This window comes from Pelodiscus sinensis, chromosome 18, assembly GCF_049634645.1.
Source record: "Pelodiscus sinensis isolate JC-2024 chromosome 18, ASM4963464v1, whole genome shotgun sequence".
In the NCBI taxonomy this organism is placed as follows: Eukaryota; Metazoa; Chordata; order Testudines; family Trionychidae; genus Pelodiscus; species Pelodiscus sinensis.
This window is the reverse complement of record NC_134728.1, coordinates 54208-81895: the sequence shown is the minus strand read 5'-3', so window position 1 is coordinate 81895 and position 27688 is coordinate 54208. Positions and strand designations below refer to the sequence as shown.

The 27688-nt window shown below is 56.7% G+C and overlaps 1 protein-coding gene and 1 long non-coding RNA gene across 3 annotated transcripts in view; both read right to left on the bottom strand.

Moving 5' to 3' along the window:
* Positions 1–801: 801 nt before the first annotated feature.
* LOC102461881 (uncharacterized) lies at positions 802–4363 on the bottom strand. Its single transcript, XR_331699.4, has 3 exons — positions 4189–4363; positions 1540–1674; positions 802–1128 (listed from the first exon to the last, which is right to left on the bottom strand). It is a non-coding gene; the product is annotated as an uncharacterized LOC102461881 (long non-coding RNA).
* Positions 4364–9174: 4811 nt separating this feature from the next.
* Positions 9175–27688, bottom strand: part of LOC102461634 (uncharacterized) — a 44848-nt gene continuing 26334 nt past the window's right edge. The window contains exons 1-2 of one of the 2 annotated variants that reach the window (XM_006118402.4): positions 18820–18977; positions 9175–11755 (exon numbers count right to left, since the gene is read on the bottom strand). In XM_006118402.4, coding sequence (XP_006118464.2) covers positions 10230–11755; positions 18820–18895 — 1602 coding nt within the window. In that variant the 5' untranslated portion in view covers positions 18896–18977 and the 3' untranslated portion in view covers positions 9175–10229. Of the gene's footprint in view, positions 11756–18819; positions 18978–27688 lie in introns of those variants that run through there. The other variant, XM_075900776.1, reaches the window with a different exon arrangement.

The following is a 27688-nucleotide window of genomic DNA, read 5'->3' as shown; positions in this document are numbered from 1 at the left end:
AGGCCCTGAGCCAGGGCGTGGCTGGCCGTGCTCGGCAAGCGGTGACGGCCGCGTGGCCAGCCAGGCGCTGCGGGGAGGGCGGAGCAGCTAAGATGCCCCTGTTGCGTGTGGAGCAGGCTGTGGCAGCCGGACGTCTCCGCGGGGTGCTAGCCTGAGTGGGGTGCACGGAGGAGCAGACAGTGCAGGCCCCGAGGAGACCCGCGATCTAACAGATGGGACAGGGCCTGGAGAGCCCGACTCCCGACCGGGCCAGCCAAGGCTGCTGGTGCCGCTGGGAGCTGAGCCTGGCTACGCCTCGGCGTCTCGGGCATGTGGACCCTCCCTTTCCCAGCAGCCCCCGGGCAGGCCCTTTCCCTGAGCCCTGCCTGAGAGGTCCGCAGGAGCACCGGGCCCAGCGCCGGAGGCCCAGCTCAGGGCCTGGCTCGGGGGGGTGGTACGCACGCTGCCAGCGCGCCAGAGGCCCGGGCGCTGCGCTGCCCTAGTGACGACAGGGGACCCGTGCGCCATCACTTCCCAACACGCCAGGCCTGGGGCGGCCCTCCCGCTGGGGAGAAGGAACTGGCCGTGCAGGGAGGGACGGGGAAAGGGCAGGGTCAGCACCTCAGGACCTGCCCTTCCTGACTGACCAGCCAGGCTGCTCCAGAACCCCGACCGGCCCCCATGGGCCAGGGCCATGCAGAGCGGAGGGAAGAGCCCTGGTCCCTGCCGGCTCCTCCAGCATCATCCTGCCACGAGAGACACTTGGCACCTGGGATGGCCCTAGGCAGCCGGGCGGTCGCAGCTCACACACACAGCTTGTTACACAGAGACAGGCTTTACTGAGGCATTCACGGGGGGCTGCTCCGAGGCAGAGCCGGGCAGCGGCTGGGCACACGCTTGTTCCCCCGCCATAGCCACCAGCCTCCTGCGCCTGCAGGCACCCGCTGGGGTCTTGTGGGAGATGCTATCCGAGGGCGCTGGAGCAGGCAAAGGGGCTGGGCAGGGTGGTGGAGCAAGTGGGGCGCTGGGAGTGGGGCCTTTGTCTGCAGAACGAGCCGATCTCAGCAGTCGCCTTGCGCCGGTCAGCGGGGTGGAGGCGGCGCATCCCCTCTGGCGTCGGGGTTCCGGCAGGCGGGCGCTAGGGAGACCCTGGGAAGTAGCACGAAGCCGTCAGAGTCCCGCTCCCGTATCACTGCTGCCTGCACACCGGGGCCGCCCTGTGCTCACCAGTGCTGTGCCGGTGGGGACAGCTACACCGGTGTGACGCCGCAGCAGGCGTGAGGGTGGGACTCCACGCCCTGGGACAGAGGCTGGCTAACGGGGCTGAGGTCCTGGTCTGTCCCCCAGTTCCTCCCCCCCACTCGGATGCGAGCACATCCCCACCTCAGTGTTCCCGCTGCTCTTTTCCAGCCACGTGTGGATTTTTTCCAGTCCACATGCAGAATAATGTGTATGTGCACCGAGGCGTGTGCACCACCCGTAGAAACCCAGCCCGTCGCAGTGGGCCCTGGAATCTCCCCTCTGGCCCTGGCAGCCAAGGATCCCAGGCATGAAACTCACCTCCAGACACTCGCATGCACTGGTGGCCACACCCGTTACTGCAGCACTTTTCTCCCTCGCTGCAGGATCCGTCAGCGCCACACAGCTCCACACAGAGCCCAGGGCCGGTCGGCCTTGGGCAGCTCCCATGGCGCCCTGGGACACAGATGGGTCGTGTGGCCGTGAGACACTAGCCCTGCCATTCAGCGCCCCGCCCCCAGCTAAGGCTCCCAGCTCCCTGTGGGAACGAGAGGGGCCGCCGAGGGAAGCCGGGGTGCAGAGAGCCCAGCCAGGGAGCGCCCCGGAGGAGACTTGTGTCCCCACAGGGTGGCCCAGCTCAGCCGGAGCCAAAGGGCAGCGCTGACAGCAGGGAGAACGTGGCGCTGCCTCTCAGCAGAGGTGGGGGCCAGCCGCAGGGCCGGTTGGCTCTCCGGGTCCCTGCAGACCAGAACGGACAGCGGAGGCCCCTCTCCGGAGCCGTCTGGAGCCCACGGTGCAGCCTGGCCAGGGCCACTGGGCTCCTCCACCAGTGCCATGCAGAGCTGGCATGTGCTGGCTGGAAATGGCTTGGACTAGCCAGCCCCCTGCGTCTGGGCCAGGCACTCCCCGAAGACTCGCCCCACAGGGCCCTGCGAGTGGTGGGCAGAGCCGGATCCAAGAGCCTCCGGCCTGGAAAGTTCCCCCCCTCCCCGACCAAACACACCGAGAGCAGCCCTGGGGCTCAGGCATGTGTCCAGCTGCTCTTAACCGCCCCGTGAGGGGTCCCCCCGCCCCCTGTTCCCGAGGGAACGAGCTGTAGAGTTAGAAACCCCGTCCCCAAATCGAAGCTAAACCTCCCGTCCTGCAGACGAGGCCGGTTCCTTCTCCCCCGTGGACAGTGAACCCCCGACTCTCGCCACAGCCCTCCCAGGTGTGGGGGCGGCTCGTTCCCCCCTCCCCCCCGCCGCCTGTTCCCACACTCACCCAGGTGTGGGGGCGGCTCGTTCCCCCCTCCCCCCTCCGCCTGTTCCCACACTCACCCAGGTGTGGGGGCGGCTCGTTCCCCCCTCCCCCCTCTGCCCGTTCCCACACTCACCCAGGTGTGGGGGCGGCTCGTTCCCCCCTCCCCCGCCGCCCATTCCCACACTCACCCAGGTGTGGGGGCGGCTCGTTCCCCCCTCCCCCCGCCACCCGTTCCCACACTCACGGTGCCCAGCTCTGTCAGCCTCCCTCGCAGGCAGAGGGCCAGAGCAAGTGGGGCCCCTCTCCACCCCTCCCACCAGCAGCCCCCACGGCCCCCAGCACTCCTGCTAGGGAAGTAGGATCGGGGTGCAGGGCCTTCCCACTTCCCAGCAGAAGGGTTGGGCAGACGGAACAAGTTGGGGCGGGTGAACACCCATTTTTCCAGTGCCTCCCAACCGCCTGGGGCCCTGGGCGTGGGCCCCACGGGCTTAGTGGCTAATCTTACAGGTCAGGTTTTCTCACCCTCTTGCCTCTCCCCCGTGTCTCCACGTCTTTCCTAAGGCGTGACCCAGAACTGGGCACCGGCTCTAGCCGAGAGCGCCCGGTGCTGGGCAAAGCAGGGGGGAGACTCCCATTCTGGGGCCTTTCCAAGACTCACATGCCATGTGTGGTCTGCTAGGGCTGCCCAGCCTGCGATTGCCCGGGGGGGGCGCATGGCTCCCCCGGGCAGGACTTCGCCCGCCTGTCCTGAACATCATGAATTCTCTCCAGCGTCTCAAGAGAATTCACCCTGGGAGTGCGCCGCTCGGCCAGCTGATACCGTCTCCCTCAGGGGCCGTTCCTCCCGTGCTCATCTGAGGCCTCTACACAGCGCTAGGACCACTCTGATGCCCAGGCCTGAGCCTGACACACCCGCCCCCATCAGTGACTTTGCTCAGCATCTCCGGAACGCACAGCGTCTGGCCTGCAACGGTGTCTGCTACTCTGAGGGAAGCGCATCCCTGCCCGGTCTTTGCCATGGTCAGTCCTGTCCCCAGGCAGTGACGACAGCAGAGACGCGTGTCTGTTGGTCCCTGCATCACTCCCTGAGGAGACAAACCAACCTGTCCCCTGACATGATGTAGGCTTGCCAGGTGTCTGGTATTGACCTGGACAGGCCGGTATTTTGGCCTCCTGACCGGTAAAAAAAATTCAGAAAATACCAGACACCTAAAATGTCCTGTATTTTCTGATTTTTTTTCCGTGCCAGGAGGCAAAAACACCAGACGCCTGGGAACCCTACACTCACTCAGCAACCGGGCCCAGCCCCCGGCCCCTGCCCCCCAGACCCTTCCCCCCGAGCTCCCCGGACCCTCCACTTACCTGGCTCCGCAAGGAAGCTGTCTTCTGGCTCGATCAGGAAAACAAGATGGCCGCAGGCAAAAAGCTTCAAAGGCTTTTCTTAAAGGGGCCATTGCTTAATAACTCTCGGGGTCCTTTTTTTTCTCAATAATTTTGGTTTCCCCCCTTTTTTTTTTCTCAACTGAATTTTTTTTGCCGGGAGGAGTGTTCGGTATTTTTAGTTAAACCATCTGACAACCGTACTGCTATGCCAGGTTTTTCCAAGCCCCTGCTGCCCTTGCCCCTCCCCCTCCATGCTATGGTTCCCCTCCGGGCCCTGCTCCCTTCCCTCTGTACTCCCTTTCAGTTGGTGCCCCCTGCACTCCTCTGCCTGCTGCCCACACTCACCTCCAGCCGCCGCCGGCAGCTCGGCCCAGAGGGCCAGGAGCCCCAGGAGGAGGAAGATGGTCCCTGACTTCATGCTGCTGCCAGGAGCCAGGTGTGAGTGCCCAGCGCTGCGCCGGGCTGGGATTTATACCCTCTCTGGCTCACCGTGACCTCTTGGCTTCTGCCTTGCCCCAGCACCCAACTCACGGCATTTCACAGAAAACCCGTTCCACCTGCAAATCCCCTGCATGGAATGAGGAAAAAACCTTCTCCCCTGGGCTAAGAAACCCCCGAAGGAACCTGGAGAACAGGCAGACCCAGGTTCCAAGGTGCAGGTCGTAGCCAGGCAGTGGTGGGGGAACAGAGCCAGCCCATCCTGCGGGAATGCTGATCGCCCTTCACCCAGACATGGCCCATTGCCCTCTGAGTGCCCGGTGCCCTGCCAGCCCCGCTGTGGCCCAGCACCCAAGACGGCACTGGCTCTAGGCAAAGTCCCCAGGTGGATTCCATCCCCGGCAGTGCCCACGTGCCCCCTGGCTCCTGTTTCACTGCAGACCCTGCTCAGGCCTTTGCCCCCCAGAGCTGTTGCTCCCCATGCAGGGCTCAGATCTCTAAGGCCCTCAGTAGCTGCCCTGTGCATAGCAGCCGTGCGCCTCCTCCAGACTGCGTGCTGCCCTAGGGCCCCAGCCGGAGGCAGCATCCAAGAGGAGCTTGTCCCTGGCCGTGGGCAGAGCTTCAGCCCCATTCCTGGTGTGGCATCCAACTGGCCTGGCAGGGACGACGTTTGCACTGGCACCTGCTGCCATTGTGCCGCAGCTCCAGCAAGGCAGCGGGACGCCCCGCCACCAGCAGGGCATGACACCATGTCTCCCGCCACCTTGGCACTGCATGCCCCCATATCCATGCCCTGCCCACATGCCCCCTGGGCCCTTGCACTAGCTGCCTGGTCCAGCCCACCTCCCCGCCAGCCTCACTTTGCACAGGCAGCCCCCGCACAAGGCGCTCTGCAGCCAGGACCCTCCCTGTTCCCCAGGTTCTTTCAAGGGGCTTTCCCACGCCCTGGGGGCTGGTTGTTTCCTCTTCCATCCGGGGTCCCTGATTTATTCAGACAGGGCAGTGTCATGTCGTGGGGAGTCTCACAGCATAGGGAGAGATCAGCGGAATGGCAGAGAGCTGGAGTAGGTGCAAGTGTCCGTTTTATTGCACAGCACAGAGCTCACTAGAACAAGCCCAGACTAGCTGGGCTGACCCCAGTGACCTGCTCAGTTACCTAACAACAAGATCTAGATCTACGACCCAATAGACAACATATTCCTCCCCCCTTAATAAAAACGTCCCTTTAAGAAAACAAAAACTAACTATGAAATGAGGGTAGACCGCCTCAAGTTCTTAAGGTGATCCTCCTCATTCCCACCCGTGGCCAGGATGTCGTCAAGATAGCACTGAACTCCTGGCAAGCCACACAAGATCTGCTCCATAGCTCTCTGGAACAAGGCTGGGGCAGAAGTTATTCCGAAGGGTAAGTGACAGTAACGATAAAGCCCTTTATGAGTCACAATAGTCAACAGCTCTTGGGATTCCTCATCAACTGGCATCTGTAAATATGCTTGACTCAGACTCAGATCAATCTTGCTGAACCTTTGTCCCCCAGCCAGGCCCGCAAAGATAGCATGGATGCGAGGAAGGGGTATTGCTCTGCACATAAAACAGGGTTAACAGTGACCTTAAAATCCCCACAAATCCAAATAGAACCATCTTTCTTCAATATCGGAACTATTGGAGTTGCCCATGGACTATGGGTAACTGGTATTAGGACTCCATTTTTGACTAGGCGCTCCAGGTCTGCTTCAACTTTTGGCCTGATCGCATATGGCACAGTTCTGGCCTTCAGATATTTTGGTTGGCTACCAGGTTTAATGTTCAGTTTCACGGTGATTCCCCTCATACTTCCCAGATCCTCTCCAAAAACAGCAGCATGTCTCTTTAATATATCAGTCAGGCCTGTTTCTTCTTCAGTCATCCGGTGCACTTCTGCCCAGTCCAGTGGGATCTTCCTAAGCCATGATCTCCCCATTAAGGCTGGGTAATGGCCTTTCACCACAAACAGTGGTAATTCTGCAGTCCGTCCATTTAGTTCCACCTTAACATCAGTAGTGCCCAATGGGGTACTGCTTCTCCGGTGTATGTCTTCACAATGATCTTTGTTGCCTTAAGTGGAAGATGCTTCAACTCTTCCTTATACACCGAGTCTGAGACCAATGAAACTGCTGCACCAGAGTCCACTTCCATGCGTACCGGTTTGCCATCCAACAGTGGGGTTACCCAGTATTCATGGGAGCCCCCTTCCAAAGACAAAACACAGCAGGGCACTTCTTCTTCAGACAAGGTGTCGCTTTGATCATCAGGCATCTGCTCGATGGGATGCAGATTTTCCTTTTTGTTCCGCCAGGCCACAGGCCTCTTTTTCTTTTGTTTACAGGCACGCTCAATGTGTCCTTTTTCCACACTGTCGACACACTAGGTTCTTACACCAGCATTCTGCGGCATGGTGACCTGGCTTACCACAGCAGTAACATTCCTGGCTCCCCACTGTTTTGTGAGTAGGTTCTTGGGACATTTTATGCACCCCCGGGGGCGCACTCAGGTATTGTGCCTCCTGTGTGGCCAGTTCCATGCAGACCGCAATATCAATGGCCTTCTGTAGGGTGAGCTGAGCTTCTGTTAACAGACGCCTCCGTATAGCTTCACTGTGCAGGCCACACACTAACCTGTCACGTATGGCATCATTCAACATCTCCTTAAATTCACAGTGTTCAGCAAGCTTTTCCAAATTGGCTACAAATTGTACAATGGTTTCACTTTCTTTTTGGTCTCTGCTATGGAACCTTTCTGCAATGACCAGTGGGTTTGGAGCATAATGTGACCCCAGGATTTCCACAATGTCGCTGTAAGATTTGGTCTCTGGCTTAACAGGGAGCAGCAAACTGCGTAGCAGAGAATAGGTCTTAGCCCCTACAACACTTCAAAATATTGGCACCGTCTTCTCTTCTTTAATGTCATTTGCAATAACAAACAGTTCAAAGCGCTCAGTATGTGAGGCTCTGGGCCCGTGTCAGGCTCTGGCAGTTCACAAGGGCAGCAACACAAGCCCAGTGGTCCCCGAGGTGATTCCCTCCTGGCTCTGGCTACGTCCTCGTCCCCCGGGCAGGGGTCCCCCTTGGAAAGGGAAGGGATGAGGCTCAGCCTGTGGCAGGATCCCTCGGTCCCATCTGGCTGGCTTCCCCTGGGCTAATGCAGCCAGGCCACCAGGCAGCCAGCTGGTCCGTGGGCTTTGCAGGAATTGAACTCCGGGGCCCCAGGAGGCTGGTGGAACCATGGACTGGGAATGCAGTGGGGGTGGGGCCATGACCTGGGTCCCAGCCCGTGTCTGGGGTGAGAGGGTGATGCCCAGTCCCCCGAAGGCCAGTTGTCTGCTCCGGGGGCCAGCAAGGAACGAGGGGCATGCACCCCCAGCGCCACCGGCCAAAGACCCCTCTTCTCTGGAGCACGGAGCGGGGCAGCGTCCTAGGCGTGAGCATGGGCCCCCCGCAGTCTCTGAGCTGCAACCAACAGGACTTCTGGGCCTGGGCCTCCCTGTTTCTCCAGGTTCCTTCAAGGGGGTTTCCCACCCCCCAGGATCTGGGCTGCTTCCTCATTCCATGGGGGGGGTTGATTTATTCTCAGCTTGTGCTGGCAGCTGGAGCTGGGCCACTGGGTCACTGCAGGCGCCTCCCCCTTCTAATCCATCCCCACTGGGCTTAAATCCCAGCCCAGCTCAGCACTGGGCACTGGCCCGGCCTCCCAACAGCAGCATGAAGTCAGGGACCATCCTCCTCTTCCTGGGGCTCTCTGCCCCGGGCTGGGGGTGAGTGCGGGCAGCAGGCAGTGGAGGGGGAGGACTGAGAACCTCTGTCCCAGTTCAGCTGGGGAATGGTTCTACCACACAACTCCTGCCTGCCTCTGAGCAAGGCTCCTGGGCCCGTACACCCAGCTCGCGACCCGGGAGCCCAAGGCCCTGGCAGACAGTCGCTTGCTTTGCTCTGCCCCTCGGCGCCTCTTATGCCAGGACTCCTGCTGGCTTTGCAGCAGGCCAGCCAAGAAGCGTGAGGAATTCACGTATGGAGGCTGCGATGGGAGTGAGAACAATCTGGAGACTCCGAAAGTCTGGTGGGCACGGTGAGGCTCAGGGCGGGTCACCCCGTCCTGCAGGGCAGGTTTGGCAATATGGGGGCTGATCTGCACTCCCGGACCGGAGGGCCCTGAGACCTGCTAACTCAGCTGCAGCCCTGCATATCCCCATAGCTGAGCCGGGGGAATCAGTCACTGAGTGAAGGGCCAGGCCTGCCACCCCATTAACCAGGCCAGAGTGACCCCCCATAGCCCAGGCAGCAGCTCTGAGATTCTGCCAAAGCTGCGCATGGAGGTTCTCGCCCAAGCTCCAGGGTCTCCCTCCTGCACCCTCCTCGTTCCCACAGGAAGCCAGGGACTGTCAGCTGGGGCAGCAGTGTCAGGACGGGCATTTCAGTGGGGCTCTGTGGCACCTGCTGCTGGTTCCAGCCTCCACAGATGGTGCCGAGGCTTCTCAGTGTGGATTATCGCAGCAGAATTAGTCCAGGCAGAACCCTGCAATTTGTCCAGAAAAATCTCTGGACTGCTGCTGCGGCTCCCTACGTTCTGACGTGCTCAGACCACATTGCTTGAGAGCAGCTGACTAGACAGTGGGAGGGGCCGTCTTAAAACATGGCGTTAGGCATGTGGGCGTCTTTGTTGTAGCTGCCATTGACAAGGACAGTGCAGCATTAGAGTGACCTGCTGCACTGCTAGCGAGTGGGGCTGTACGACACAGCCAGTGGGGACGACTGTTTGGTATGAGTGGCAATACTGCTGCCTTTACCGAGAACACGGAGAGACACAGTAACTGGAGACTCATTCGCCCATTCACTCCACGGGGCGCCAGCAGCAGACGTGTCAGATTTAAAGATTTTATTAACATTCATGTTAAAATGATCTGATACACAGGTTAAGGGCAGAGCATCTGTACGTCTGGGTGGAATGCGTAAATTATCCCAAGGTACAAAATTTGGCTTAAAATCCATCACATCAATATAGTACGTAATCTGCTATATCCCCAATTATGGTTAACAAATGTAAGGATTCAGTTTAGATATTAGCATCCAAATGTTTGGGTATCTCCCTCACTAGTGGTTGTACTGACAGTAGCAGTAAGTGCAGTGCACCCTCAGTAGCTGAGAACTGAGGACAGGTTGTCCCTCAGTGAATACAGTCCATTGGAAAAGAAAGTCCCAGAAATTAGAGATGGAAAAGTCCCTTGACTTGTTCATCCCATTTACTCCATAGGGCACCAGCAGAGGAGGTACCAGACACTAAACCAAAGCTACGATCACTCTTAGCAGAAAGTCTGGCTGACCTATGCAGAGGAAGCCACAGTAAAAGGGGAATTAAGTAAAAGAGCTTTCCTTCTACTCCGAATTTCATCTCCCAGATGAGAGCACTGGCGCAAGCCCCAGCCTACACGGTCTGGAGGGAATGGATCTGGATGCACCGTGCGATGGGACAGGTATTTCAGAAGAATTGGCCTGAACCTGGAACACTGCTGGGAGTGGAGGACATCAGCGCAGAGGCCAGGCAACCCATCAGGAAAGATTCAATAAGAAAGAAAATTTATTTCAAGAATAAAATGAGCTGGAATCTGACCCAAAGTGCTCAGACACTACAGTGACGAGCTTGGAGTGAGAGCCCAGAGAGAGAACCCCAATGCACCTTCCTCAGGCCAGAGAAAAGATCCCTGATCACTGGTTTCCTTCACCCAGAGACTGATCCCTGACCAGTAACCCCATCATCGATGAGGCAGCATGTTCCCAGGCAACCACTAGTAAAAGAAAAGTGAGAGCTGGAAAAATCACACAGGAAAGCGAGGCTCTTTAAGTGATGTAGAAGGAATATTTTGCAAGATGATCTGATAGGTTCTGTGTCAAGGTCAGTGGGGTCTGAAGAAATTCCCCTCAAAACTCAAAATTATCACTATCCCCGTCAAAGTCTTCATCCCCTTCGGCGCCGTCATCCTGCAAGTCAGAATCGTCATCTCCCCCGTCAAGGTCTTCATCCCCTTCGGCGCCGTCATCCTGCAAGTCAGAATCGTCATCTCCCCCGTCAAGGTCTTCGTCCCCTTCGGCGCCGTCATCCTGCAAGTCAGAATCGTCGTCTCCCCCGTCAAGGTCTTCATCCCCTTCGGCGCCGTCATCCTGCAAGTCAGAATCGTCATCTCCCCCGTCAAGGTCTTCGTCCCCTTCGGCGCCGTCATCCTGCAAGTCAGAATCGTCGTCTCCCCCGTCAAAGTCTTCGTCCCCTTCGGCGCCATCATCCTGCAAGTCAGAATCGTCATCTCCCCCGTCAAGGTCTTCGTCCCCTTCGGCACCGTCATCCTGCAAGTCAGAATCGTCATCTCCCCCGTCAAGGTCTTCGTCCCCTTCGGCGCCATCATCCTGCAAGTCAGAATCGTCGTCTCCCCCGTCAAGGTCTTCGTCCCCTTCGGCGCCGTCATCCTGCAAGTCAGAATCGTCGTCTCCCCCTTCTAGGTCTTCGTCCCCTTCGGCGCCGTCATCCTGCAAGTCAGAATCGTCGTCTCCCCCGTCAAAGTCTTCGTCCCCTTCGGCGCCATCATCCTGCAAGTCAGAATCGTCGTCTCCCCCGTCAAAGTCTTCGTCCCCTTCGGCGCCGTCATCCTGCAAGTCAGAATCGTCGTCTCCCCCGTCAAAGTCTTCGTCCCCTTCAGCGCCATCATCCTGCAAGTCAGAATCGTCGTCTCCCCCGTCAAAGTCTTCGTCCCCTTCAGCGCCATCATCCTGCAAGTCAGAATCGTCGTCTCCCCCTTCTAGGTCTTCGTCCCCTTCAGCGCCGTCATCCTGCAAGTCAGAATCGTCGTCTCCCCCATCTAGATCTTCGTCCCCTTCGGCGCCGTCATCCTGCAAGTCAGAATCGTCGTCTCCCCCGTCAAAGTCATCGGTATCATCATCCTGCAAGTCAGAATCGTCGTCTCCCCCGTCAAAGTCATCGGTATCATCATCCTGCAAGTCAGAATCGTCGTCTCCCCCGTCAAAGTCATCGGTATCATCATCCTGCAAGTCAGCATAGTCATCTCCCCCGTCAAAGTCATCGTACCCAACAACATCGTCATAAGAGCGAATACGTCTCACATTAGAATCATCTTCCCCATCAAACTCATCGGCCTCATCTGAGCCACCATCCCTTAGGCCAGCATCAGCATCAGCTCCATCGAAGTTGTTGTTCCCCATGGAATCTCCCACATCAGAACCACCGACTCGCAGGTGGGAGTCCTCCTCATCCCCATCAGAGTCATCATTCTCATAAGTGCGAATATCCGTCCCATCAGAGCCATCACCTCCGGCGCCAGACTCTTTTGCAACAGTTGCAGGGTTTTCACTCAATCCAGGTTCTGCTTCGGGCACATCTTTTGCTACGTCCTTTCCTGGGTCAACAGCAAAGACAGGAGAAGTTGCGTGTGAGATCCCTGAAAATGGGAGAGAAAACAGAAGAGTCAGAGACTCAATTCACATGTATCTGCTTCCAATCCACCCTGCATACTGGCTTCAGGCTGCAGCAACCTATGTATAGGATCAGGCACTGTCTTCCCTGGGATAGGTAGCTGTACATATGGTACCACATTTTACTCTATTCCTCTCTATTTAAGTTCTTAATGCTCCACCCCCATCCCTATGATATCTAAGCACCTTCTGGAAAGGCAGAAAACAACGTGACTTGTGTCTCCCACTATGACTCTCTCGGTTTCACCTTTCCTCTCCAGAGAGGAGACTGTGTTTTCTGTGACTATTTGCTCTCTATCCGCTGTGCTCTGTGTTTGTTACTGAAAGTAGATCAAACAGGCAAGCTTGGTATTAGAAACAGAAAATGGTGAGCGTCAAGGGGGGATGTAAATCCTGCAGGTGTCCATTCCAGTCTTGGACTGACCCCTGAGAAATGCTCTGTCTTCTGGACACATCAGCTTTCCCCTGGGGGTGGAACCAGTGGTGCCAAGCAGACTGTGACTCAGGAACTTCTCAGTGCCAAGTGGCCAAAGGAGATGGGGAGGAGGGTGGCAGAAAGCTCCTGATAATGGTGGATATGTTCTGGTTCACCAAATACCATGTGAGTCTCAGCTGAAAGCCAGTGTCTCATTGGTTCTAACTATCACTGTGAAAGGGATGTGCACACACTGGGGAGTTATGTATCTAGGGTACACTGAGGCGTGGGGAGGGTTGCCCAGCAGCAGAGGTGAAAAGCAGACATTCCGACATGTAAGACGAGTTTATTCCTCGCTCTGTTCACATGGAAAATGGGTATTGCCTCATTCACAGTGAACCTCCCAGCAGTCTGTGGTAAATGCAAACGAAGGACTGTACGCTGGGACTCTCAGGAAGAGAAACGTAGTGGCCAAGGGTCCCTTATCTTGGTGTGCACTTCAGAGGCTTGCTCCACTTCTAGGGAGCGTGGTGGAGCCTCAGGAACACTGCGCTGGGGAAGACAATGACATGAAAAAGGCCTCTCTGCCAGGCTTGGCGAAAACAGTGAAGAGAACTTTGTAATAAACTCCTTAAGACAGACCCTGGGTTGGCTCTTACGAGCTGGGTCGGGCTGGTCCTTTGGGAATAACTGACCTGGTCATTCTGTGGGAGAACGAGGCCTGTGAGGACCTGAAAGGCAGGGCTTGTGCTGCCAGAGACTCATGAACTCAGGGAGCTGATTGGCAGCAGGCAGAGGCAAGACTGCGTCACACTAAGGACAGGGGATTGTCAAGGGTCTGGACCCATGGGGAGCTGCTGTAACTTTCTGGCTTGAGTGTAAAAAAACCACATCCCCCCGCTCCCACGATGCCAGCAAGTTACAGCTCTGTCACGCGCCAGTGTGAACCATGCACGGTGCTGGGAGCTGTACGTCCAGTGCTGCTCGCTACTCCCCTGACAGAGGTGGTCTCCACAGAGCACAGGGAGAGCTCTCGTGCTAGGGCCACACTTCCAGTTTCAAGTGCTGCATGCTGAGCTTTAAACTTTTACATGTGGACAAAGCCTTAGTTTGAAGGGGGAGGGGAGAATTCCTCTGTACAGGAGGCACTAGCTGCTTCAGTCAGGAGAGGCACCTGTGACTTGTGGCCTCTTTTAGCCGCCAGGAAGGACAAGCATCAAACTCCCAGGTCTTTGCTCAAGTCTCCTTCAGGGCATCCCGTGCTTGTGGCATGATGGAGCTGAGCTCATGGAGGCAGGTTGGTTCTTCGCTGGCTCGAGGGGATCAGACCCCTGGGTACGTCCACACAGCAGTGTTATTTTGAAGGAACTGATGTTATTTCAGAATATCACAATGCGCATCTACAGAGCAGGCCGTTATTTCGAAATACTGTCGAGCCGGAGGACTTCTTACTCCAGCTGCTGAGGAGAAGGGGAAGGTGGGGGAAGAGCGCTCTTCCTTCCATCCCCTGCTGTGCAGACGGTGCCAAAAGCCGAGTTCAGCTATTCTGGCTTCTGCCATGCAATCGACACAGCTGACGTTGCGTATCTCAAGCTGACTTCTGCCCTCCGGTGCAGGCGTGCCCCTGCAGTCCAAGACTTCCTGGATGGGTGATCTTTTCTCCTCCTGCCTTCTGTGCGAGTTAGCAAGGCCCTTCCTAGCAGGAGGCTGTGCTGCTTCAGAGGAAATGAAAAGGCTAAACATCCGACCCCTCCTTCCCACTCCCACCAGCCCACTCTGCCTCACACACAGGCAGCAAATGTCAAAAGCTTCACTCTCACTGAAACTTGGGATCTTTTGGTGGCTCTAGACCCATATCCTGCCTCCGTTAGCAGCTCTCACTTGATGCATCCAAGAAAGGGAGAAACCTTCCAGCATAATCCTCGATAAATTGTGAAATGTTTGTGGGAGTAAACCCCCCTCCAGATAGCACACGGATCAGCTGCTGTCCTTGAGATCTGACCGCCCTGATCTCAGCAAGTGGACCTACAAAGGCTGTAAACAGGTACAAAACTCTCCAAACTCTCCAGGAATAAGCAGCAAAAGGCTCACTCTGAAAAATGGCCCCTGGCCTGTTGTGACTCTTATAAGAGTCCTCTTTTCGCTCCCCACTCCTCTTCTCACTGCTCAGCCTCTGCTCCAAGACCCCTCGCTGCTCAGAAAGTAGCCGCAGTCCGGGCCCCCAGAGGTAGGGCAGAGCAGACCGGGTCGGATTAAGACTTGCTGAGACCCTAAGATATATGAGGTTTAAGAGGCCCCATAGCGTTACAAAAAATGAAATTTCGTAATGTTTTTGTATTTGGAGGCCCTTCATACTCTGAGGACCTAAACTGTATTTTATTTAGCTCGTGCATAAATCTGGTACTGAGTGCAAACTAGAGATTTTGACACAGAACACAGGCGCTACGTCTAGACTGGCAGGATTTTCCGGAAATGCTTTTAACGGAAACGTTTTCCGTTAAAAGCATTTTCGGAACAGAGCGTCTAGATTGGCAGGATGCTTTTGCGCTAAAGCCCTTTTTGTGGAAAAGCGTCCGTGGCCAATCTAGACGCTTTTGTGCAAAAAAGCCCCGATCGCCATTTTCGTGATCGGGGGTTTTTTGCGGAAAACAAATCTGAGCTGCCTACACTGGCCCTTTTGCACAAAAGGGACTTTTGCCCGAACGGGAGCAGCATAGTATTTCCGCAAGAAGCACTGATTTCAGACAGTAGGAAGTCAGTGCGTTTGCGGAAATTCAAGTGACCAGTGTAGACAGCTGGCAAGTTTTTCTGGAAAAGCGGCTGATTTTCTGGAAAAAGTGGCCAGTCTAGACACAGCCCGTGTCTGTCCCTGCTGCAAGCTTTGGCTATGACTGGCTAAGAACCGCTGTGTTGCTGGGCAGGGGAGATGCAGGCTGAGGCTGGGCCAGTGGGTTGAGTCGTATCTGGAAGGCAGTGACAATCTGTGGCAATGGGATCCTATGTCTGACCATTTGCAGTGTTCTAGCCCTCCCAGACCCAGCCAGCCTGCCCTGCTGCGTGTCTGCGTGAGGTTTCTTGGCCAGCGCGTTTCTCAGCACCGATTAGCATCAGGGTGCTGCAACGACGCTCCAATAGAACAGGTCGTTCTTGTCCCCTGAGCCCTGCCAGTTTCTGGGAGAATCCAGAGGTGTAACCGCCACGTATTCGCCACCACACCCCTGTGGCCACTGTGCTCTCACTGATTCATCCCCATGGAGCCACGCAGGCCCAGGCAATGGGTGAGTCTCACAGGCCGCGCACGGCAGCCAAGTAACAACTCCATGAGGAGGAGGGAGGAGCTGGAAGAGCGGGGCCCAATGACAGATCTCTGCCCCCCTCTCTCAACTGCTCGGCTCAGCCCCAGGGCCCCGCTCCATGCCAGCCTCTGCTCCCACGTGCCACACTGGTGTAACCCCCACGTCTGCAGGGCACGGGCCACTGCCCCATGGGTACAGAGAGAAGGGGCGGGGGCAGGGCTGAGCTGGGGCAGGGGGCAGATTCTGTGGGGCAGAGATGGGGGCATGGCTGAGCTGTGGCAGGGGGCAGATGCTATGGGGCAGAGACAGGGGCAGGACTGAGCTGTGGCGGGGGGGCAGATGCTATGGGGCAGAGACAGGGGCAGGACTGAGCTGTGGCGGGGGGGCAGATGCCAAGGGGTCAGAGATGGGGCAGAGCTGAGCTGTGGCAGGGGAGCAGATGCTGTGGGGCAGAGATGGGGGCAAGGCTGAGCTGTGACGGGGGGCAGATGCTGTGGGGCAGAGATGGGGGCAGGGCTGAGCTGTGACTTGGGGGGCAGATGCTGTGGGGCAGAGATGGGGCAGGGCTGAGCTGTGGCGGAGGGGCAGATTCTGTGGGGGCAGAGATGGGGGCAGGGCTGAGCTGTGACTTGGGGGGCAGATGCTGTGGGGCAGAGATGGGGCAGGGCTGAGCTGTGGCAGGGGGGCAGTTGCTGTGGGGCAGAGATGGGGCAGGGCTGAGCTGTGGCGGGGGGGCAGATGCACTCCTGTCCCATGCACAGCAAAGCTCTCCCAGGTTGCTTTCCCTGCACAGTGCCTCTTGTGAGGTGCAAGAGGGTAAAAGCTCCCAGGGCGAGGCCCAGATGTGCCAAAGCCACGTCAGCTTTAGGACTTTAGGGTCACAAGTGAGCTGAGAACTACACAGGCTCAGCAGGGCAGCAAACTACTGAGACTGGGGGGCAGATGCTGAGGGGCAGGGCTGCAGCTGGGGGCAGGGCTGAGCTGTGGCTATGGGGGGGAGATGCTATGGGGCAGGGCTGCAGCTGGGGGCAGGGCTGAGCTGTGGCTATGGGGGGGAGATGCTATGGGGCAGGGCTGCAGCTAGGACCGTCTGTAGCTGGGTGCCCAGCGCTGCCACATGCCCCAGGCATAAGGCCTCGCAGCCTGGGCTGGGGGGCTTGTGACCAGACGGGGACTAGGGGTCGGGCGCCTGAGGGCGTGTGGGCACCGCCAGAGCAGGGCCCCCTGGTGCCAGCCCTGCCAGGCTGGGGCGTGCGAGGGGCAGTCTGGGCAGGTCTGGCGGGGCCCCAGGTCCCTCTCCCCTTCCCCTTGCATGTATGAGCTTTTAAAACACACCCAGGGTACGTCTAGACTTCATGGCTCCGTCTAGTTTACTAGAGGCAAACCGGAGCGGTCAACAAAGGCTTCCCTTGGTGACCGTGTCTAGACTGCCGCGCTGTGCCGGATCGGCTGATTATCGGCACAGCGCGGCGGCCATTTTTATTTTAATGAAGCTGGGATTATTTAAATCTCCTCTTCATTGACTATGCCGAGTAAACTATTTAACATGGCTCCATGGACGGAGCCCTGCAGTCCAGACGTACCCCCCGTGTTATTAACCTTACACACTAAAGGGAGCAGAAATAGCTGGCTCTCCCCTGCTGGGAATTCGTACAACCCTCGGGGGCAGGCTGGGCCCAGGCGGGGCACGGCCAGAGGCCTCTGTGCTCCAGCTCTCCTTCGAAGACAACGGGGGCTGCTCTCAGCAATGAGGACAGAGCAGAGGGGCGCAGAGTGGTGACTGGCTCCCTGAGGCTCAGCCCTTTCTGCTGTGCCCATGACGCAGTCTGGACCCACACATTTCCCAGGATGAGCCGGCGTGTGAGTGCGAGTGAGAAATGGGAGATCTCTGTGTGTGTCCTTCCTGAAGCCGCTGCTGTCCCACTGCCCATCCTGCCACAGCTCCAGGCCTGTTTTCAGCGCACAGGCTCAGTCATAGCTAGTGCCAGGACGTCTCCCCCGGCTGGAAATTGCACCTCCAGCTCCAGAGGCCAGTGGCTCTAACATCAGCTCAGCTCAGCACTGGCAGGTCTCTCTGGTGGTCACAGGCTGGTCCGTGTTTTATGTTGGAATATAAAGTCTCTCTAGTTAGCAATGCAAATGGCTAAATGAACTGCAGTAAAATAACAGCTGCCCAGCCCTCACACACAAGCCCTCTCCCTGCCGCTCAGTAACCCGATGCAGTCAGCCTTCCTTATGAAAAACCAGTTTGCCCATCAGGCAGCCAGCACATCAGCCTGGCCACAGGGCTAAGCGACGTGGCTGAGTTCTGACAGCCCGGGAAGACCTCGCTGGGAAAGGTGATTCAGAGAAGCAGCGCATGGTGCTATGGTTCCATCACTACAAGGCAATATAGCAGGGGCCTCGGTACCTGGAGGGGCGAGGCGATTGTGTGCTGATTTCCAACTGGACTACCTAGCACGATGGGCTTGGAGCCTGGTTGGTGTTAACAAACCCTGGGACAGAGGGAGCACGCTGGAAGCAGGGCTGTGTCCTCAGGAGCCAGAGCACCCAGCCCAAACCAGGCTGTCTGATGAGCTTTCCTGCCAAGTATCCATGTGAGACAAGAGGCTGAGTTCAGGGCCTTGGGTCTCTTGTGAAGTGCCGTGTCTAGCACTTACCCCCTTCACCCCCATCCAGAGCTGGGTCCCTCCAACTCCGACTCCCCTGCCCCCTTGCTGACTCCTGCCTGCCAGTCCACAACCAGCTCAGTTTCCAGGGAGGGCTCTCCCAGAGCCCACAGGTGCAGCTCACAGGCACCTTCCAAACGTGGAACTGGGAGGCCAGCGAGGCATGATGTTCCGTGCCAAAGGCAGCAGGAGCCAGGTGCTAGCGTGGCTGAGGAGTCTGAGATGATGGAGCTGACTGGCATGCCAGCCATGACAGTGGAGCATGGCCCCGGAGACCGTGTAAAACTGGGTGTCCTTGGGACACTGTCATGAGAGGTCGGGCACCTACAGATTTAGACGATAAGTCTCCAGCTAAAGCAGTCCAGAGCTGCCAGCCTGCCCCTCCAACGCCTGCCCCTCAGCAACACATGAATTGCAGAGTCTGGCCGGTCCAGATGGTCTGTAATTCCGTCTGCTGCTCCGAGGGAATGGCAGCCCTGTCCCTGTGCCACCCACAGTGGAGATGTGTTTCTACTGGCCCCTGAATCGGGTCACTGAGGAGACAAACCAACCCACTCCCTAACGTGTCTGGTATTTCCAAGCCCCCACTCCCACTGCCCATGCCCCCTCCCCTAGGGCTCCCCTCCAGGCCCTGCGCTCCCTGTACTCACTTTCTGTAGGTGCCCCCTGTAGTGCTGTCCAGAGGGTGATGAGCCCCAGGAGGAGAAAGAGGCCCCCTGACTTCATGGTGCTGCCAGAGCTGGGTCTGAGTGCCCAGAGTGGAGCCAGTCTGCAATTTAAAGTCACACCCAGGTGGAGCTGGTTCAAGCGTGGGAGGAAGCAGCGCACGGTGATCTAGAAGCACCACCCATGTTTAAGTCTAATTCAATGTTCTAAGGAGTCAGCTCCAGGTATCTGTCCCTGCCCACACAGAAGGGTATGATCAGCACTTGGTCATGTTTAGAAATTGCCCTGGAAGGCAAAGCAAAGAGCCCTCAGGAGGAAAGTAGAGGGATTGATCCATCAATGTCTAGGGCCATTGGCAACTGCACAAAACTGGTGATGTCAGAAATACTCCCAGCGAATGAGAATCAGACACGTAGAGAAAACCTCCCGACTCGATTAACATGCCAACAAGAGGGTGGGTGAGAGAATGGTGAGACACAGCAGGAGGGCCTAGTGGTCAGCGTGCACAGGACACAAACACGCCGGCACAAGGAGACTGGACACCAGGCTCAGAAATGGCTGAAGTGTGAAAGCTGCAACTTGGCTGCCAATCGTTCTTATTCCCCCCAACCCTGAGCAGCAAGGGATGCAGGGAAATTGGTCGGAACTGGACATTATTCCAACCCCTCCCCTCTTCCTATGGCGATTCTGACCGCTCCTGCAGGCTCTCGCGGCAGGCTGGCGCAGCCTGGGGAGTCTGCCCCAGAGTGGATCTGTTCGCTCACAAGTGAAAAGCTCCCAGCTTGCCAGACCCCTTCGCAGAACACTACCCATGGGAAAGAGGCTGGAGTATGGGTGGGGTGCCAGCCTCCCCACTGTCCAGGATTAGTTCTCTAACCTCCGAACCAGTATGCGGCTCTTCCCGTGAAGCCTAGAAAGGCAAGATCCCTGCCTCAAAGCGCTTGCAGTCAGACTCAGTGAGAGGCAGAACAACTCAGCGTGGGAGGCTGCTGGGGAAATCTCTGTGGGAAGGCTCCTTGCAAGAAGCAGGTTTTAAGTACAGGTTTACCTCACTTCCCAGCTGTGGCTCAATTCTGGTGCCAGCACAGAGTGATCCACCTTCTTCTATTGCATTTCCAGTATCCACACCTTGCAGCTTCAGAGCTTTCATCCCAGACAGTCGGTTGTTTGTCCTGCCCGGCTGTTATTATCATTGCCGGACTGAAAACACCACTGAGTTAATTCCTCCAGCTAGTTGGTTGAGGCTCTGGGAGGCGGCAACTGCAGCAAATAAAAGCTCGCTCTGGACACAGGCAGCTCCTGGGCTGAAATGTCAAACTACCCCAGCAATGGCTCACACCATCGGGCTTCAACGTAATGAGACTCCACAGCCTGAGGCCACACTCCTGAGGCACGGTGCTAGATCTCAGAGCTAAACATGGCCTGGCCGGGTCACTACTTGGATGAGAAACCCCCAAGAGAACCCAGGAGCTGCAGGAAGTGGCAGGAGTAATGATACTTTACCTTCTGGATCAGTTCAGAACCCAGGCTCCATCCTTGGAGGTCCCTGGACTCTTTTCTTAAGAGCAGGGGTGTTTGTCTTTGTTTCTTGGCCAAATTCCAAGGCAGGAAATCCCATCCTGACTCCCTGAATTCCCACCTGGATTTTCAGATGAACCAAGTATTTGTTGTGCAGTGTCACTGGTGAATAGAAAGTGATACCGAGCTTTCTGATGCAGGCTTGGCTGCACAGGGCTCCTGTGGACGTGACATCCATCTATGTTCCTATACTGGCCTAAACTGTCCGTCAAGCGCATTGTATGACAAATGTTATCAGAAGTCAGCGCTTGGTGGTAGTAATTAGACTACCATTTCCATAATCTGGAACCCAAATCCAACTCCTTCCGCCTGCCCCAGGGCACTTTCACAAGTTAGTCGTGCAACAACCAAAGACACGGGACCAAATTCAGCCCTGAGCAGATGTGACTCACTGATTTCCATGACGTGGCACTCACTTACACCAGGGCTGCACTGGGCCCACAAAGGAGTCCAAAGGCCCTTCCCTGGGAGGGCACAATCCTGCAGTGCCAGGAGGCTTCTTGTGTTTGGGGACAGCTCACTCTCTGTGTGTTTTAAGGTTAGGGTATTTGGATAACAGACGTCATGTCACGGTTAATAGAAAAACTGCTTTCTGCTCCCTTGAGATATGTCAGCACCACAGCGCTGCCTGCGTGCAAGGCCCAGGACCGTGACCCTGTAACACACAATATGAATCTTGACTGCTAGCAGTTCTACTTTTGTGATGTTAACGAGGAAGTCCCAGAACAGCAGTGTACAGGTGGATGCAATACCTGGGTGCATCTAGACTGGCAAGATTTTGTGCAAAAGTGCCTGCTTTGGTGCAAAAACTTGCTAGTTGTCTACACTGGCCGCTTGAATTTGCGCAAGAGCACTGACTTTGTAATGTACCAAATCAGTGCTTCTTGCACAAATACTTTCACGCTACCGCTCAGGGATAAGCCCGCTTGTGCAAGAATACTTGCGCAAGAGGACCAGTGTAGACAGGCACCTACATTTTTGCGCAAGAAAGCCCGATGGCTAAAATGGCGATCGGGGCTTCCTTGCGCAAAAGCGCGTCTAGATTGGCACGGATGCTTTTGTGCAAAAGCGCTTTTCCGGAAAAGCATCCTTGCCAATCTAGACGCGCTTTTGTGGAAATACTTTTAACGGAAAAAAATTTCCGTTAAAAGCATTTCCGGAAAATCACGCCAGTCTAGACGTAGCCCCTGTGTTTCCCCAGCAATGCCTGGTCTCTGCCGTTACCTAAAGGAGGCTGGTGTGGTGCTGCTCAGCTGCCATAGTGCATTTCACCTTCATGTGGAACATCAGGTGCTGGGCACTGCAGCCGGCAGAACACCCTGCTAGAAGTGCCGGTGTGTAAAACAGGCTGAGCACCAGTCTGACAGGACATGGCCATGCCTGAGCTATGCCATGGCGAGTGGAACTGGGACCAGAGACCCGTGTTCCCCAGAAAGTCTGTGGAATGGGCACGTTGGGCTGAAAGCAGCTCACCCACATGGAGAGAGCAATGCCTGGCTGGGGTGGAGTCCCCGCTCAGGCCCCTGGGTCTGGTGCAGTCACCCGTGCGTTTATTGTCAGTTCCCACCACCTCCTGTTTACAGTCAAGTCCGCCAGCTCCTCCATCTACCTGGGAGCACACTGAGCCACACCCTGGCTTTTCTTTTCTAAACTAAACAAGCCCAGTTCTTTCAGCCTTCCTTCATGGGTCATGTTCTCTAGACCTTTCATCATTCGTGTTGCTCTTCTCTGCGCCCTCTCCAATTTCTCCACATCCTTCTTGAAATGCGATGCCCAGAACTGGACACAATCCCCCAACTGAGGCCTGATCAGCGCAGAGCAGAGCGGAAGAATGATAGTGGGTTGTCCCCATGAAAGCTCATGATACCAGCTACATTTTTTGTGAGTCTCTTTGGGTATGTGTACACTGCCACCCTACTTCGAACTAATGTGGCTAATGTCGGCATTCGAACTTGCAAATGAAGCCCAGGATTTAAATATCCCGGGCTTCATTTGCATGTTCCCGGGTGCCACCATTTTTAAATGCCCCGTAGTTCGAACTCCCTGCCCACGGCGACACGCAGCACGGACTAGGTAGTTCGAATTACAGCTCCTAATTCGAACTACCGTTATTCCTCCTGCAAGGAGGATATTTAAATCCCAGGCTTCATTTGCAAGTTCGAATGCCTACATTAGCCACCCTAGTTCGAACTAGGGTGCCTAGTGTAGACAGACCCTTAGGTACTGCAGGACCATTGGTTGTTTTTTAAGTTTTTTCAGGTAAGAGATTGTCAGACAAAGGGGGTTCCTTCCAAAAACTCTCCCCTTCTACAGGGGAAGGGAACAAGGGATGCGGTGAAAATGGAGGCCTTGTTCAATATGTTGCTTTCAATGGCTGTAAGTGTTTTTCCTCCTTAACAGTATCTTTAAGAAAAGTTACAAGGAGTATCAGTAATGGTATAAGCAGGTTGTTTACGATGGTTTTAATGTTGGATTGAGACTGGATCGTTAAACACGGTTAACACTTTGGGCCCGTAGATTTCCTCCAATTTAATCCAACCAACAGCCCCAGAATGTTATAGCTGCAGTGCAAGAAGCAAAGGAGCAGCCCCATGAACAATGGACGCCATTTTGAAAGCATCTGGGGATATGTTTAAAGGCAGCAGGTGCTTCGAAGGAAAGCTGCATTTGGAAATAGACCCCACAGGGAATCTGTGCGCTTAGAACCGTAGGGTTAGGAGGACCCACAAAAGAGCAGGCCACCGATGGGGAAGTGGGGGGCCAAAGGGGGCAATTGCACGGGCCTGGCATTTCAAAGGGGCCCGGAGCTCCCAGCTGCTGCTGCTGCTACTTCAGCAGCCGTGGTGACTGGAAGCCCAGGCCCCTTTGAACCGTGGCTTTGATGGCTGGGGGGGACAGTGCCTTGGTCCAGGCGGCGCTAAGGGCTGATTGTCCTAGGCCCTGCCCCTTACACCCTTGGCCTTGCTCCTTCGGGGCATGGAGCCAGGGCCCCTCCCACCTTGCCCCAGGGCCTGCAGTGGCTGTCAGCCCTGCTGCAAGGGATATATAATCTAACCCCCTGCCGGGATGCAGGATCTGTTGTGTCTTAACCATCCCACAGGCGGCTCCAGCCTCCTCTGAGCCTTCCAGGGAAGGAGCCGCGGTGCCCTCCCCAAGCATCTGTCCCATGGGCCTCCTGTTCTCACAGCTGGGCCGTTCCCCTGAGATTTCCTCTCCCTGCTGTGCAGCGGTTGGACCCCGCTGCCTCTTGGCCGCCCTCTGTGGCAAGCGAGAGCAACGGCTCGCCGGCTTTCCTGGAGCAGCCTTTCAACCAGCTGAAGACCCTCTACCCCCCCCCCCCCCGCTTCATCTCCTCTTTACTAAACTAAACAGGCCCAGTGACTGCAGCCTCTCCTCCTCCGGCAGCATCCATCCCTTTGATCTTCCTTGTCACTCGCCTCTGGGCCCTTTGCAGTTCCTCTACGCCCTTCGTAGACACTGGGGACCAAAACTGGACACTACTGCAGCCAAGGCCTCGCCAGTGCCATGCTGCGCGGTACAGTCACCTCCCAGGACTGGGCCGCTGTCAATGCAGCCAGACTTGCCTTTGCTTTCTTTTGCAACAGCATCGCCGTGCTGCCGTGTGCCGAGACAGTGACCCATGACAACGCCCGGCTCCTGTCAGCCACGCGGCAGCCACGCCCGGCTCTCCCCGGTCTGTCTTTGTGTGCTTGGCTTTCCGTCCCGAAACAGGCACCTTACCTTTGTCTTTGTTGAATTTCCTTTTGCCGTCTCTAGCCCCATTCTCCTGCCTATCAAAACCCCTTTGAAGTTTAGCTCTGTCCTCCAAAGTATTGGCAACCCCCCCTCCCTGGCTCTATGTCATTGGCAAATTTGATCAGTCTGCTCTTTAGATCTCCATCCTGGTCATGAATTCAGATTTTAAACAAGGCTGTACCCAAAACAGAAGCCTGTAGAAGCCCATTGGAGCCCTCCCTCCAATCTGCCATGGCTCTACGCTGTTCAGTACATAAGGAGCTCGAAAGCTGCAGAGCCAAGGGATCGTTGCTCCAGTACAACCTGGGTAAGCAACATGGGGGAGGCAAAGACGCCATCAGGGAGACTATGCACCTGCCGGAATCGTAGCCTCTGAACCAGGCACTGACTAGAGGCCGCTAACCACTGCCCAGAGCTGATGGCCCTCGCCACAGCCAGAATCGTTGCGTCGGAGACGTGACCCATGGGGGTTGGGCACATGGGCCTGGGCGAAGGTGGGGGTTGGGCACATGGGCCTGGGCGAAGGTGGGCGTGACAGGGACTCGGCCCTTCGTAGGCATGATCCATTTTCTGCCCAAGTTCTGTCCACACCCAGCTGCTGAAGGGGAACCAAGATGTCAGCTCCCGAGGCAGGATGAGGGCGGCTCTGGACACGCCCCCAGCAGCAAGCCTGGGACGTGCCGAACCAACTGCGAAGGGCCGTGTCTGTGCGGCGCTGCTGCCCACCAGAAGAGCCACGGATGCTCCAGAAGATGCTTCAGGCAAGGGCTCAGGGCGGCTCTTTCTCAGGAGCAGTTGATGGCTTGTGCCCGCAGAGCCCTGCCGCAGGCTGCCCTAGACGCCCCACTGCCCCGGGGAAAACAGCTCCACGAGCACAGCTACAGCCAGCCAGCAATAGCACCGGCAGCCCACCAAACCCAGGGACCATCTGGCAAGGCCCTGCCTTAGTGCACCAATAGATTGCTGCACGTGTTGACACACCGCCTGTGCTGGTGGCAGAAAGCAAGCATGGTTCAGGATGGCCACTGCTGCTAGTGACACCCTGAGCAAGCGGCCCAGTGCCCCTGGGTGAGCTGCGGGAAGGGGGTCAGGCTGCATGATCTCCCACTTTCTACTGCTGGAAATGAAGGTGGCTACAGACTCAGGCATCCAGCCACAAGCAGCCCGGAGAGGATCCTCACCAGGGCCCGGAGGAGCAGAAGGGCATTTTCAAATTAAAACCCAGCTGAGCGTGTGGGCTGGAATCGCACTGTGCACAGAGAGCCTCCGAACGGAGGGCTGTCGTGCAAACAACACATGCCTCACGCCTGAGCACTGGCAGCTCTCTGGATGGGCGTAGAGAGTGCTTGCTGGCCAGGACCGCGTGCTCAGCTCTGCTCCTCCGCAGCGGGGCGTGGCACGGCCAGTTGTGGGATAATTGCCAGCAGAGTGTGGGAGCTGAGTTATTTACCTGCAAGTTAAACACCAGCTGCTATCCATATTGCGGGAGGTCAGTGCCTTGCCCGATACAAGAAGTCATTCGGTGCCTGGCAAACTGAAGGCCCGTTTGGTGAGAGATGCTATTCCAGACACGGCATTCACTACACCAGATCCCAGTTTGCCTAGGAAGAAATCAGGAAGTTTGCCCACAAATGGGAATTTAACCAGCACGTCTCCTCCGGGGAATGCACAGATCAACTCGGCTATAAGAGCTAAGAGACCCTCACACAAGCTGTTTCTTCTGGCTCAGGCCCCTCGTTAACATTGTGGACACAGGAATGTCTCTTCACAGGGGATCCAAACCGTCCAGCACAGACACTGACGGGCAAAAGGCCCACCCCGTGGTGCCAATGTGGGAAGACCTGTTGCAGGGGGGAGATTCCACCGAGGGGAGAGCCAACAATCAGAGCAAATAGGCAGTGGGGTATGACGGGCCAGCCAGTCACCCGCCAGCTTTGGAGATGGGCACTGCGGTGGGGAGCCAGACTTTAGCGGGACACCAGGACCATATTCGGGGGGTGCAGCAGCCCCCACGGCATGCGGGAGACAAGAGATACGAAGGCTCAGGAGACACTTACCAGCCAGCAGCAGCCCCGCTGCCCTGCAAGCCCCCAAGGATAGAGCCCAGCCCGAATGCAGCTGCAGAAGCAGCCGGAGGCCAGCCCCACAGGGAGGGAGGAGCGATGCCACAGGGATCGTGGTTTGCTGGAGCCGGAGGAAGGGAGATAGAGACAGGTGGCTTCCATGGGGCTGCCTGCTGAGAGCAGACTGTAAGCAGCTGAGAATGTGGTAAAGACAGGACCCCGGCTCGGCTCAGCGCCAGCAGCGGCTGGCGGAAGGGGCACAGGGTGGGGGCTGGTTGTCGGAGCCTTGTCTTAAGGTGCACGTTTGTGAAGGGGGGAAGAGGTTTCGTAAGCAGCGAGACTGGAGCCAGCGGGGCCATGTCCCTGGAGGGGCTGGTGGTGATGGGATCCGCGAGCACCTGGAATGCAGGGAGATAGGCTGCAAGCTGCTGAGCCGCGTGGACAGGCCGTTCAAACTTCCTCGTTTTACCCTACGCTCAGCTTCACCCTCCAGACACACGGCTGGAGCAGGGCCAGTCGCGCTGGGTCTCTGCAAGCTGTGCTGCTGCTGGGCACCCCCGGTGAGCTCACGACCCTCTGAGAACTCAGACCTCTGGGTTGGCATTGACCGCCCAGCGTGGCGCCCAGCAGACTGCCCTGGGACCCCACGCCGAAGGCAGCAAGCACACTGAGGCTGCCCCTCTGGGCTTGGTGTAGCCACTGCTCCCCACGGACCGGCGGGAGGGGAAGAAACCTGAGAGCGCTGGCAGAGAGGGTCCCCTCCCTGCATGACTCCTTTCAGAGTCCCTTTGACTCTACCAAGGTGAGCTTATCCAGAGCCCAGCAGCCCTGGCAGGGGCAGACCCAAGCTGTCCAGAAGGGCATGAACCCCACCGCAGGGCAGCCACACCGGTGGTAAGCTTATAAGAAGCACAAGGGATCTTTTTCAGGGGAAAAGGCAATACACCACATTTATTGAAAAGACAGTGGCGAAGCCGTTAGCATAAAGACAAGCCCACACATACATCTAGGCTGTGTCTAGACTGGCAAGATTTTCCAGAAAATCAGCTGTCTACACTGGCCGCTTGAATTTCCGGAAGAGCACTGACGATCTCCTGTAAAATCATCAGTGCTTTTCCGGACATGCTGTGCTGCTCCCGTTCGGGCAAAAGTCTTTTTCCGAAAGACTTTTGCGCAAAAGGGCCAGTGTAGACAGCAGAGATTTGTTTTCCGCAAAAAAGGCCCGATCACGAAAATGGCGATCGGGGCTTTTTTGCGGAAAAGCGCGTCTAGATTGGCCATGGATGCTTTTCCGCAAAAAGTGCTTTTGTGGAAAAGCATCCTGCCAATCTAGACGCGCTTTTCCGAAAATGCTTTTAATGGAAAAGTTTTCCATTAAAAGCATTTTTGGAAAATCATGCCAGTGTCGACGTAGCCATAGGGTGTGTCTAGACTACATGGCTCCATCGCCGGAGCC